Here is a 12,617-nt window from a genome sequence, read left to right on the forward strand (position 1 = left end):
AAATCCAGTTGACAAGTCATTCTCAACCCCTCTGACTGGAGATTTTTCAAATCAACCTATTAGTACGTAGGTCACATCGCAAAATCAGAGACAGGTTGTAAAAAGTTAGTGCACAATTCGCAACCACTTTTTGCGACCTGTCTCACAGTGCATCTGCCTCTAAATTTCAACCAGGAAATGATAACGATAATACAAGAGAAGGTATTTAATATAGGTAACGGCCAGGGAATGTGGCCTACCAGCAAGAGCCACAGTTACTGACTATGGAACTGGGGAACCAGGTACGAGCCCAGATGTCAACTCAACATACTATGATTCTGCACAAATCACTTAGGGCCTGATTTAGAGTTCAGCGGACAGTTTACTCTGTCACAAACATGACAAATAGCCTTCCCACCGTATTACAAGTGACAGATACACAGAAATGTTTATGTCTTGCATTAGTTGGCACTTGCTACGTCTGGTAACAGGATTGACAGCTAATTGGTATCAGTCAAGTTCTTAATTGCATTGTGTAGCTAAGTATACCATAGATACAAAAATGTAATCATTCCTGATCACAGAATTATGAATAACACACCAATGCTCTCAGAAAACTGGTTTTCACAAAACTGAAAATTTGCCAGGAGGGCAGGAGTTTTCTACATTTGCATACCTAGTTTTTGGGGGACTAGGAGAGCTTTTGGATGGGTCCACGTGTTAAAATTGGTGAACACCAATTAACTTGCAAGTCTCGGACTATTCACCAAACATTTTAGATACTTTCCTACCCTGGAAAGACATGAAGATTTACACCTGGAAGGAGCAAGTCCTTTTCAAAGGTGGGGTTAGGGAACAGTTTCTTCATGGGTGGAATGAGTGGAGAAACACAAAATATAAGCATTTACTAAATAAATACACACATATTCGGTTTCTGCAAAATGCCCTCCAGCTTACAATTTTGCAGGAAGATATATGCATGTGAGTGCTCCAGGAAATGTGTGATTGTTCGGATTTCCCAGACCACACATGCAACTCTTAGAAAACTTCACATAAATGTAACATTCACTCAAACATGGCAAAAACTCGATGGAAGCTCATTTTCGATTTATGCTTCAGATAAAATGTAATCCTATGCCTGGGTGAAGAAAAAACAAAAAAGTGTGGAACTAGTACAAAAATGATAGACAGACCTAGACCAGTTATTTCTAATAAGGAAGGATTGGGCAGTTTACTGGTGCCTGTCTTTGAAAACAGAAGTGGAAAGTAACACTGACTACAGTGAATATGTGTGCTTTATTATCAATCTTTATGCTAACAAACAGAAAGATGAGCAACAGGCTATGGCTATCTTTAGAGCAGATCATCCTCCCATTAGAAACCCCCACAACATGAGACAGAAATGCAGATAGTAATTAAAAATGTCACTAAGAAAAGCCCTTTAATAGTAAAACATCCATAGAGTATAAAAAAAAAGACAGAGATTATTTACAGTTTGGAGGATGCAGGACATCCAACAAAAAACAGTAGATGTCCTGTCTGCCCTATTTAAAGTGCATATCAATGTATCCTCATATCCACACACTATATAGAGGGTGGGTCTAACAGCTGACAATTTGTGTCGGCACCAGAGTTGCCAAGAAGCTGAATAAATCATGCTGCATAATTTAGAGAAGCCTGTTGCATAATTTAGTGAACCCTGCTGAATAATTTGGCGCTCCCCTGCCACATAATTCCAGTGGCCCGATTACTGGGCTCTTTACCACGTTTAACCCCGACTCAGGCAGGGGCGTAGCTTGGTCAGCATGATTGGGGAGAGAGTGTTAGCTTCAGATTTCCTGACATTTACACTAGTATATGATGTCAAAATGTATTCTACTACAGACAAGGCGCAAAAGAGGGGCTTAAGAGGCAGTGGAAAGGGAGTGGTCTGTGGTAGGTGTACTAAGTGAGAGAAAACTAATTATTTTGTGAAATAACCAACATTTTTGAAGTCTTTCCACACAAAGAGAGGGAGAGAGTGTGTCTTCGTTTTTGTCTGTCTGTAAAAATTGCTGGTTAAATCTGACAGACACCTTACCATACCCGACTTAAAGCACCTGCGTACAACTATTTATCACAAAATACATTTATTAGGGGGGTGGAACAACCCCCACCGCCCCTCCTCCTTCCCCAGAACCTACGCCCCTGGTCTCAGGAGGGGGAATTTGAGCACAGAAACAAATCTGCACTGTATGAGCTCTGAATCTCCTGTGGAGAAACCACTCCATCCTGTTCTGAATCATTCCCTTAGGTACTAGAGAGCTTTACCCACATAATCTTTTCCTCTGGAATGTAGTGCACAGTTTTTCTGTGCAAACAGAGAAACATTCAAAGTTTACTCTTGAGGATGAACAAACACTGTTTAGTGATAGGAAAATAAATTGTACAGTCACCCACCTGTGAATATATCATTAACCTAAGAAGTCTAATAAGCTATTAGAGTACACACTGATAACCTCTTAACATAGTTATTATCTCGCTGAGATGCACTCACCTGTTAAAATGATTCCTACAAACATCCAAGCACAGAGGAAAATGTTTCCAGCCAGAGGATTATAGTCTGTTGTGAGCTTTCCCTGAGCCAAGGTGAAAAGGATCCCAAATATCTGAAACAGAAGAATGCATTGTAACTATCAGATCAGTCCACTATTGCAAAGAAACTTGAATGTTTTATTAAGTAGGCAGTACTAAAATTCTGCCTCGGAGCAACCAGCAGTGAGGCCACCAGCAACCAATATTAACGCCTCCAACACCCAGAAGCAAGGCCTTCAACAAACGGCAGTAAGGTCTTCAACAACCAGAAGCAAGGAATGAAGCAACCAGCATCGAGGCCCTCAGCAACCAGCACCAATGCCTTCAGCAACCAGAAGTGAAGACTTCAGCAACCATGAGCAAGACACTCAGCAACCGGCAGCGAGGCCTTCAGCAACCAGAAGTGAAGACTTAAGCAACCATGAGCAAGGCACTCAGCAACCGGCAGCGAGGCCTTCAGCAACCAGAAGTGAAGACTTAAGCAACCATGAGCAAGGCACTCAGCAACCGGCAGCGAGGCCTTCAGCAACCAGAAGTGAAGACTTAAGCAACCATGAGCAAGGCACTCAGCAACCGGCAGCGAGGCCTTCAGCAACCAGCAGTGAAGACTTAAGCAACCAGCAGTGAGGCACTCAGAAACCAGCAGTCAGGCCTTCAGCAACCGGCAGCGAGGCCTTCAGCAACCAGAAGTGAAGACTTAAGCAACCATGAGCAAGGCACTCAGCAACCGGCAGCGAGGCCTTCAGCAACCGGCAGTGAAGACTTAAGCAACCAGCAGTGAGGCACTCAGAAACCAGCAGTCAGGCCTTCAGCAACCGGCAGTGAGGACTTCAGCAACCAGCAGCAAGGCACTCAGCAACCAGCAATGAAGACTTCCGCAACCAGTAGTAAGGACCTCAGCAAACCGCAATGAGGCCTTCAGCAACCAGCAGCGAGGCTATCAGCAACCAGCAGTGAGGCCTTTAGCAAGCAGCAGCGGGGACTTCATTAGCAAGTAGTGTGGCCTTCAGCAACCAGCTGCAAGGCCTTCCATGAACAGCAGAGACAGGTAAAGAAACCAGAACCGACTCACGTACAGCAAACTACAGCAGGGCTTTTGCAAAGCAAAGGTTGAGGCTGCTCGCAGTGCCACACAAAGCACTGCATTGGAAGCAGCCTAGTCAAGAATCTGGCCTTATGTCTTGGTTTACCTTGGGACAAGAGCATGTGACTTACCTAAATACTAGTAGCAGAACCACAGACGGGATTTTGAACACAAAATCGCAAGCTTTTGTAGAGACAGGAGTAGGCTGAACAAGCAAAAGTTGGGGGAAGGGAGGCAGACATGGGGGCACCTTATTACCAAACACCGGTTTTAAACTCACAGGGGCTAAGGGCGACAGTTTGACCATTAGTCACCGGAGAAGGATGAGTATGGTCCTTATTGCTAATGAAGGTACAAGGTACATGTATGTAATTATGAAGGACAAACATCTACCTTACCCAAAGCGGAACTCTAAAAGAACTGGCAAGTCTGAGACACCCAGCTGGCACATGGAACATTCTTAATCATCAGTTACTGCCTACACATTGCCAGCACATGGGTACTCCACACAAACTGCTGTCGCATAAGTCACTAAACACACACGGTCAGGCAGAGTCACTGCTCACTGCATGCCAGGAAAGTGGCATTAAAAAAGGCAAATGAATTGTGCTTGCACCAAACGTTTACAGAAGGTGATGCCTGCCGTCCCATGCTGGGATCTTGCGTGATTTGACTGCCTTAAAGATGAGTGCTGGTGGGACGAGCAGATGAAGAAGGGAACTGATCTGGACATGCGCACTCTCTGCCAGAGCAGGTGTAGTACTGTGACTCAGCAGACTGTATCTCGCCTGCCAACTCACATGCTGCTGTCGTTTGGCACTCAGTTTCTTCAGTCATCAAACAACAATCCAGCAGAGAGCGCTGTCACACAGTAAGCTGTAAACCCTTGCACAAAATAGGTTTCTAGCTCGTGTGTGAATGCTCTGCATAGCTGGGGGTCCAATTAAAACCTCCCCAAGGCATGAAAGGAGGCTCCAATGTAGGTCTGACTGTTTAGGAGGTGCACGGGGACCAAAGACCCAATTGCTATGGCCTTACCCCCTTATTCCTGTATGGTCACATGGTGAAAATTACACTAAGGTTGGCAACCAGAGTATGCAGGGAGATTCCATAAGAGCATCCCCTATTTGAAGAGGGCCCTCTGTCCAAGCCTTGAAGAGCTGAAAGAAAGGAGAAGGTAGAGAATGTCTAATGCAGGAAGGATCTTTCTACTGACAAGAGAGGGTTGATGGTCTCTTGTATCCTGATGTGAGACTCATGCGTACAGAAGGGGGAACCACTTAATTTGCATCAAGAATGGGGAAATCGTCTGCACCCAGAAAGAATGAGATCTCTTGCGACCTGTGATGGGTTCTTCACCACCAGGTAGGGAGGTGTTACTGCTAGTTAAAATGGGAAGAAGAGGGTGTATTTGCACCCACAGACCTTTTAATGGCACTCTGGGACATGGCAGGTGCCTAAAGACTTGTTTGACATGCAGATATCACATTATTATCATTATTATTATTGAAGTCAGTAGATGAAAAAACATCAAACAATGCTACTTTAAGCCAAGCTTGCAAAGACCTATTTCTGTTCTTAAGCAGGACCAAGATTCCTTACCTGAGCAGAAGCGTTGAGAAGCCCTGATGAAGTACCCTCGGACTCTGGGTACGTGATTTCTACTGCAAACTCAAATCCAAGCGGTAGATACCCCGTCATGAAGAAACTGAAAACATCAATTAAAAAGGAATTCAATTTTTACAATTCATATGGAGTAGAATAAAGCAGTAATGAAACATTGTACTCGGGTCAAATACATTTGAGCACTTAGATCTGTATTGTTTTCTCAAATGACGCAGGTAGCATTATGTAATGCCTACAATGTGTGCACTAGTGCAAAAAAATGCTTGGTCTCAACGATAAGCACCTGGCTGCAAATGGAAAATTTTGATTTTAATTTCTCCTCTGACAAAAATAATATCAAGTGCTTACATTTTGCTGCATTCTGTTAATACAGCTCTCTCTGTGCAATGGTTTTAACTGATCATTCGTGATATGCACCCCAATCATGCCAGCGCTTCATCGTGCCTGACGTCCAAAGCCCTTTTGTGGTCGCAAACTCCGTGATTGGAAAGATCACAGTGTTTGAGATCTCAAATGGGCTTTTCACAATTTACAAAGCCCTTTCAATGGGCTGGAACAGTCTCTCAGACTTTCCGCTTGTGACCCTTTTCGTATCCAAACAGAAGAGATCATGAAAGGGGCATCCCCCTCCTATTGCGAATGGGGAAAGGATGTTTCAATGGCTTGTGGCTGAAATCGTGGTCACAAACCAATGATCAGTTACTGACACCTCAGTCCAGGTGGTAACACATTTGCAGAGGAGAAGCTGTTGTGTTGGTGGCCTCAGGTGGGGTAAGAAGTGGTCCTCAGAACCTCTGCCTTCTCCACAGTCATCTTCCCAAACGAGAAAAACGTTTTTTTAATAGCAGCACACAAACTGCTTATAACAAAAATGTTTCCTGTTTGGGAGAGGACATGCTGGGATGGTGGTCTGCTGTGCAGGGATGGAGGTCTGCTGTGCAGGGATGGTGGTCTGTTGTGCTTTGCTGGTTTCCATTCCCATTGACAAATCACAGGGGGCTGCAAACTGAATATTCAATTGTGTTTTTTTTTTTATCCCTTACAAATGGACACTTTGCATTGTGACCTATTACTACACGATACTACATCGTCAATGGCATTTCCATTCACAAACCATTTGGTGTGCAGTTTGCACATTCCTTGCTTGCGAATACAGTTGACGCAAAATTGTGATTAACTGCGTCCATGCAGAAGTAAACAAGGAGGTTCAATTATTTTCTTGGCGTAAGAGCCAAGTTACTGAACCATCATAACAGCTGTGGTAAACCACTGTCCCTATGCACTCTGTTTAAGTATGCTTAAATGTAATTAAACATACCTGTAATAATGTTCTACCCATATTACCTTCATCATTTAAATAAATTAATTAAGCAATTGCAGTTTTTATACACAATTCCCCGACTCGGAGGTATAGTTAGGGAACAAATGAATGAAGGATTGTAAAACCTGGCTGCTTGGCACACCCTCTAGCGAGGATGCACCTCTGTTTCTTTTTAGTTCTGGGGGCGACAGTCCAACTGCTAAACAGCCCTATTGTTTATGATATACTTAAGGTGAGTCATGAGTTTGGATTTATGTCTGCCCCTTTGAACCATTGGCTTTCTTTGCCCACCATCGTTCAGCTATGGCTTGAGACATTTGTCAGTCACTTCTTGGCTCAGCCCAGAGGAGTATTCATCTCTCACCTTATGCCATTGGCTGTTTAAATTTGCCCTTCTTCCCCCAATGGAGTGCTTGCATTGGAACTCCATAGAAACTAATTTACAACTATAGATCTATGTATCCGATTCTTCTAGCTCCTTCCTCCCGGTCTCATTCTAATGTGCTAACACTACACGCAATAACACATTAAACCCAGACCCGTTGGCTTTGATAATGATGGTTTCACTTTGCAGCTAGAGGTTCACCACTGGCAGTCCTTTGCCCACCATTAAGCTGTTCTGAGCCTTCTCCCATCATTCATCCTAATCATCTGCTGCTGGAGACTCATTTGGGAAAATAAAGCAAAGCCTGAAAATAGCATTGAGCATGCATATCATCAGCATACAGGGATACAGTGTGCGTTGACTCGATACAGAAGTCACAATGTCCCCACTATTGCCATGACCAGCGAAAAACTTAGTGAAGGGAGAGGGCATTGTTGTCTTGTACATCTGCCTACTTGGTACTGGCCTGATACAACGCGGCTGGTGTGAATCCTCGCCGTTGGGTTAGTATTCAAGGTCAGCATGCCAACATGCTGTCCCCTACATGTACTCTACCAAGCAGAGCAAATGTATTTCCAGCTTACTGTGTCAAAGGCCTTTTCCAGGCCAACCACCACCGCTGGCAGTCATGGCGATATATGTAGAGCTACCTCCATCACATAAAAGAGGCGCAAAACCTTTAGTTCATTATCATCCCAGTTCAAAAAGAAGTTTGCACAAGAATGGGGATCATGAGTTGTGTGGTCATTATCACAATCCCAGTGTTTTCCCTGACAGGTTTCGGCAGGTCATACTGCTGCGACTACAAAACCAAGGGTGCAGTCCTTCTACGAGGGCTGCACATTCTGTCACCTCCACGTCCCCTTTCCCTGTACTCTCAATTTAGAAAAAGGTAAAACTTATCTCTCTGATTGTTTTCTTGACTAACGTATAGGCTGGGGCTTGACTGCAGGATTATTTATTATCTGTTTTGTTATGGAAACAGCTAGTTTTTTTCTTCTGTCTGCTGGTTTTCTCTTGCATATATGTGTTTTGATCATTGTAAGGTACTCTCACCTCTCTGGCATGGTCTGTGCTAAATAAATGTGCTAAATGAAAGAAAAATAAAACAAAATAAAATGCCACTGCTTCAGGGTGAGCTTCATTGCCCTGTAAGAAACAATATGAACACTCACTGTCCTCACAGCACAGCTAGAGAGAAAAGATGAGGCTGGAAATTTGAGAACCCTTCATGAAAAAGTCAAGTAGGTCTTGGTCCTAAACATGCCCGGGGATAACCACCATTAATAAAATCTTTACTTAGGTTCTAGAATTCTCAGCTATACTGCAGGCCAAATGCAGAACGGAACTAAGAGAGAAACAAAACCATGATGTGCTAAAGGCTGGCTTCCACAGCACTGTGAATGTAGCTATTCACAGAGGCTCCTTCTAGTAACCTTGGTTCTCCCCTTAGATAACCTGGGGTAGAGCAGAAGGTGTAACTCTGCTAGAGATACTACTGAATGCACGAAGAGTCAAACTCTATGGAATACAGTTAAAATATATAGAACTAAGAGCCAGATATACAAAGCATTTTTATGATTTCAAAGGATCGACTTTGGAGTTTGCGACCACAAAATTTTTTTTGCAATGTAGTTATCCATTTCTAAACCTGTTTTAGGAGTTAGTAGCTTTTTTTCCAACTCCAGAAATACGTTTAGAAATCGATAAGGAATTGCTATTGGGAACAGTCGTGTTGTGGGCATCCCTTCTAAATAGCGATTTCGATCCATATGTATGAATGGTTTAAGACTGAAATACTAGTTGTAAACCATTGAAAAGTTATTAACTCCCAATGGGGGAGGGGGTGTGGTAAACAAGACTGAAAAGGGATGGTATCCCTTTGGGATCCCTTCTCTTTTGTCAATTAAAAAAAATACGGTAGGGAGAGTAGGCAGTGGTCCATGGGACCCCTGCCAACTCCCAAACATTGTTAAAGAAAGTAAACTTTTCTTTTTAAGTGCAGTTCCGTTTTCTTTAAGGAAAATGCCCCGAATTAAAAAAAAAGTTTACTTTATTGAAAATCAATCACAGACATGGTGATCTTCTGATATTGTTCATCCCTGTGATTTGTGACCTACCTAATGAATAGTAATTAGGAAGGTGTGGTTGTGACTCAATTTGATTCTTCATTTTAGGAATCAAACTGATGGCATATAAGTCATTTTGTAAAAGTATTTAATTGAAGCAAAAACACTAGTTACACATTGACAAAATTAGAACTGCCGATAGGATATATATATATAAACATAACTTGAAATCAAGTAAGAAAAAATGGAGCAATCTGGATAAAAAATAGCTTGACCATTATTTAAAGATAGGTAAGAACCAAACTAATCAGTTATTGTAAACATTTCTTGACTGTTTTAGCTAGCAAACTGAAACAAGGAAAATCTGTGTCTACATCCAGTGAAGGACCGTGTAAGAAATGTTCCTGGGCAGGCTTGTTGGACTAGTGACACGTGAGCCTCTGCAGTAGGTGCTTGAACCACCAAGGAAGCTCCCTTAGAATGCAATCATAGATACTGGATGAGGATCTCTCTCCTTTGGTGAGCTTTGCACATCCAGGTCCTCGGATAGGCTAGGTGGTAGGGAGGGTACGGTGTTACTCAGACTACAAAGGCTAGACCTACAAACTCTTGCATATCTCATGCTACACATCCGGCAACTTCAAGATGGCTACTAGGAGCCTCCTTAGCCCCTCCTGTCAGTTGCATCAAAGGTCAAGGCAACTAAGTGCTGTATGATGGGCAGAGAAATACCTGGTGCGTACGCTTTGACGATTAATGTACACGTAGGAAGGAGCTGAGCCTTAATGAGACTTGCATCCATCCTGCACCTGCAATGGAAACAAAGATTATCCCCTGCAAAAACAATTAAGCGAGGACAAGCCTGCATTCAGAGTTGTTTTTACATACAAACAATTGACATAACTGTAATTGAGGCATGGTAGACTAAACATGAGTCCTGTGGCCCCTGTTGGCTTAAATCAAGGTGGTATGAGAGCCCACAATGAGTTAAATTATATAGCCTGCTTAATCCAGGCTGCACAAAGAATACTCTCTCTGACTTGCTCTCCCACCAGGTGCCGTGGCACTGGTCTTGGAAGGACCCCAGATACTGGCAAACATTTGGGGCTCCAATGTGCCCTTCTTCAAGAGCAGATTGTCACAGGAAATTAGCCCTCAAAGTATCTTGCATTGACTGAGCTGGGGCATTTGTAATCATCTCTGGCTCTTTTACTTACAGCAGACCCCAGCGTGAACTTTATATTTGCACATTCTATTCTACACCTCTTCAGGCCTGCTGCATTTAATGCAGTGTGTACAGCTCCTGCTGCCCCCTCCTTAGGCTCGGCCTCCATGTTGCTGATTTATTCTCCAGCCTCTCCCATCCTTAACATGTCAAGCTTGCCCTCTGTATTGATGATCTCTGCATCAATGGTACCCATTTGGATTTGCAGAGGCTGAACATGATGAGGTTCAAAATATTACCTAAATCACCATCTTGTCAGAGTGGGTCCAAAGCCAGGTTTTAATTATACTGACCGGTCAGGAGTTTAGGGAATTCTAAAAAAAAAAAGGGACCAGGTGGTCAATAATCATTTTTGCAACAAAACAAAGTCACTAGTCATGCCAGGGGCTGCCCCCACCTCACACACACAAACAAGGCATATTTCACAACAGGCCATGATACAAAGTAAGTGGAAGGTGATAGATACATCACGGTGTTGGTAGGATGTAGGACCCTTTACAGCCACCACCTAAAAGTCCTAATGAACCACCTAGCTGCTACAATAAGCAATATGTAGTAAAAAGTTGTCCCACTCACAGGAGTAATGAGTGGAAATACCACCAGAGAATGGTGGGGGGGAGTGGAAGGGCAGGAGTAGAACTCAGCAGTCCACCACTAGGTTGCTCGCTTACTCCTCGCCTCCACACCTTTTAAGTGACTTCATGTTACCGCCAGGATCCAGCGAAATCAGTCCACCATGGTAGCATTATCTGGCAGTGCCGTCTGCATTCTGCTCAGTTCCATTCTTCAAACGCCAAGTGCAGCTAAGCCCCCAGTGGGACTTGTTTCTAAGAACAGCTAGGTATCTGACTGGGTTATCATGAAAACTTCCTATAAGCAACACTTCCTTCTCTGGTAGTGTTTTACTTACATTACACTTCAATGTACTGATCTTGGTTCCTGCAGTAAGGAAAAAAAAAGGGGTGGCCTTATCCATGCTACAGATAAATGCCATCACACACATTTGGGAACACCATCAATCATATTTAATTCTATACAAACTACAATCACATTTTATTCTATATAAACTACAACAGTAACCACCTGAAGGCCACAACCGCAACTGATGTCTAAACTAGATCTGTAATATTGAATATTCTCAAACTCCCTGCCAAATGACTTACCTGTCTTTGGCCCAAAATCCTACTAATTCTCTGTGGGATCACATTCACCAACAACTTAACTCATGGAAATTCAGGGCTCTCAACAAAACATTTGTTTTTGCCAAATCAGCTTAGAAAACCACCTTTCTCTATTTCAGTTCACCCTCAAAAAAACACAAAAGGTCCCGGCAATGACTGACTATGTGGACAGTACTGTATAGGTCTTGTAATCTACTCATTCCATCATCTTGTAGATTGTCCCAACATCCATTCCACTAAATAATCAAATCTTCACCATTCACTGTATTACACAGCCCAGTTAAACAAAAATGTCTGTGGTTGGCCAAAAGAGCCCTTCTTAACAGGTCTAGAGTTAAGATGCTTCTTACACTAGAAGGAATATTTTGAAGTTAGTTGAATTGACTATGGGATCTTTGTGAATACATGTGATTTTTTTTTGGATGGCATCAGGATTTACGTGGTCCTTGTCACTGGTTGCTTCTTTAAGTGCCACCTGAGAAGGAACAGTACAGTAAAACAGGTACATTGTGTACATTAGGTAATAAGTGACCCTAGATGCTTACCCAAGCACTCCACCTGTGATAAACACAACAAAAAGATATCCAATGTCCAGTGTGAAGCTAAATACAAGCATTCCAATGAAAGACAAGACGTACACTGCCAGCGTTGTTTGTCTGCAAATAAAAAAACATGATTTTATTAAAAAACATACCCTCATGACTGAAATGACATAACGAAACAGACACACTGGTACGATAACCTACATGCTTTTTTGCGACGTAATGTTGTAAGTGTGGCGACCCATGAGGATTTTAGAGCGAAAAGACTGGGGGACCGAAACCTCGAGGTTTTGAGTTTGTGAACCCTCAGGAGGCTCCTGTTGCAGAACATTCAAGCAGATTACAAGATCATCACAAATTACCCGCATGGCACAAAATTTATTAACATACACAAAAACACTTTTAAAAAAATATAAATACATCCTAATTGAATTTTACCATTTTATAAATGTATAAAAATTCATAATCCAACATACTGTAAACATTTATTTGGCATTTTCTCTCTGGACGAAATGTATTTGTTTGAACTGTATCTTTTCTATAATTTGTGGTTAAAAACTAAATTTTCCCAAAATTAACTGATCAAATTTCAGGTTTAAACTTCACATCAAAACACACAAAGAAACAAATA

General features: G+C 42.6%; 1 protein-coding gene across 1 annotated transcript in view; it reads right to left on the reverse strand.

The window, feature by feature from the left end:
- Window positions 1–12,617, reverse strand: part of FLVCR1 (FLVCR choline and heme transporter 1) — a 113,359-nt gene that overhangs the window by 13,101 nt on the left and 87,641 nt on the right. The window contains exons 6-8 of the mRNA XM_069233912.1: window positions 11,990–12,100; window positions 5,240–5,345; window positions 2,516–2,627 (exon numbers count right to left, since the gene is read on the reverse strand). Of these exons, the coding sequence (XP_069090013.1) occupies window positions 2,516–2,627; window positions 5,240–5,345; window positions 11,990–12,100 (329 nt within the window). The remainder of the gene's footprint in view (window positions 1–2,515; window positions 2,628–5,239; window positions 5,346–11,989; window positions 12,101–12,617) is intronic.

Source organism: Pleurodeles waltl, chromosome 5 (genome assembly GCF_031143425.1).
Source record: "Pleurodeles waltl isolate 20211129_DDA chromosome 5, aPleWal1.hap1.20221129, whole genome shotgun sequence".
NCBI classification, from domain to species: domain Eukaryota; kingdom Metazoa; phylum Chordata; class Amphibia; order Caudata; family Salamandridae; genus Pleurodeles; species Pleurodeles waltl.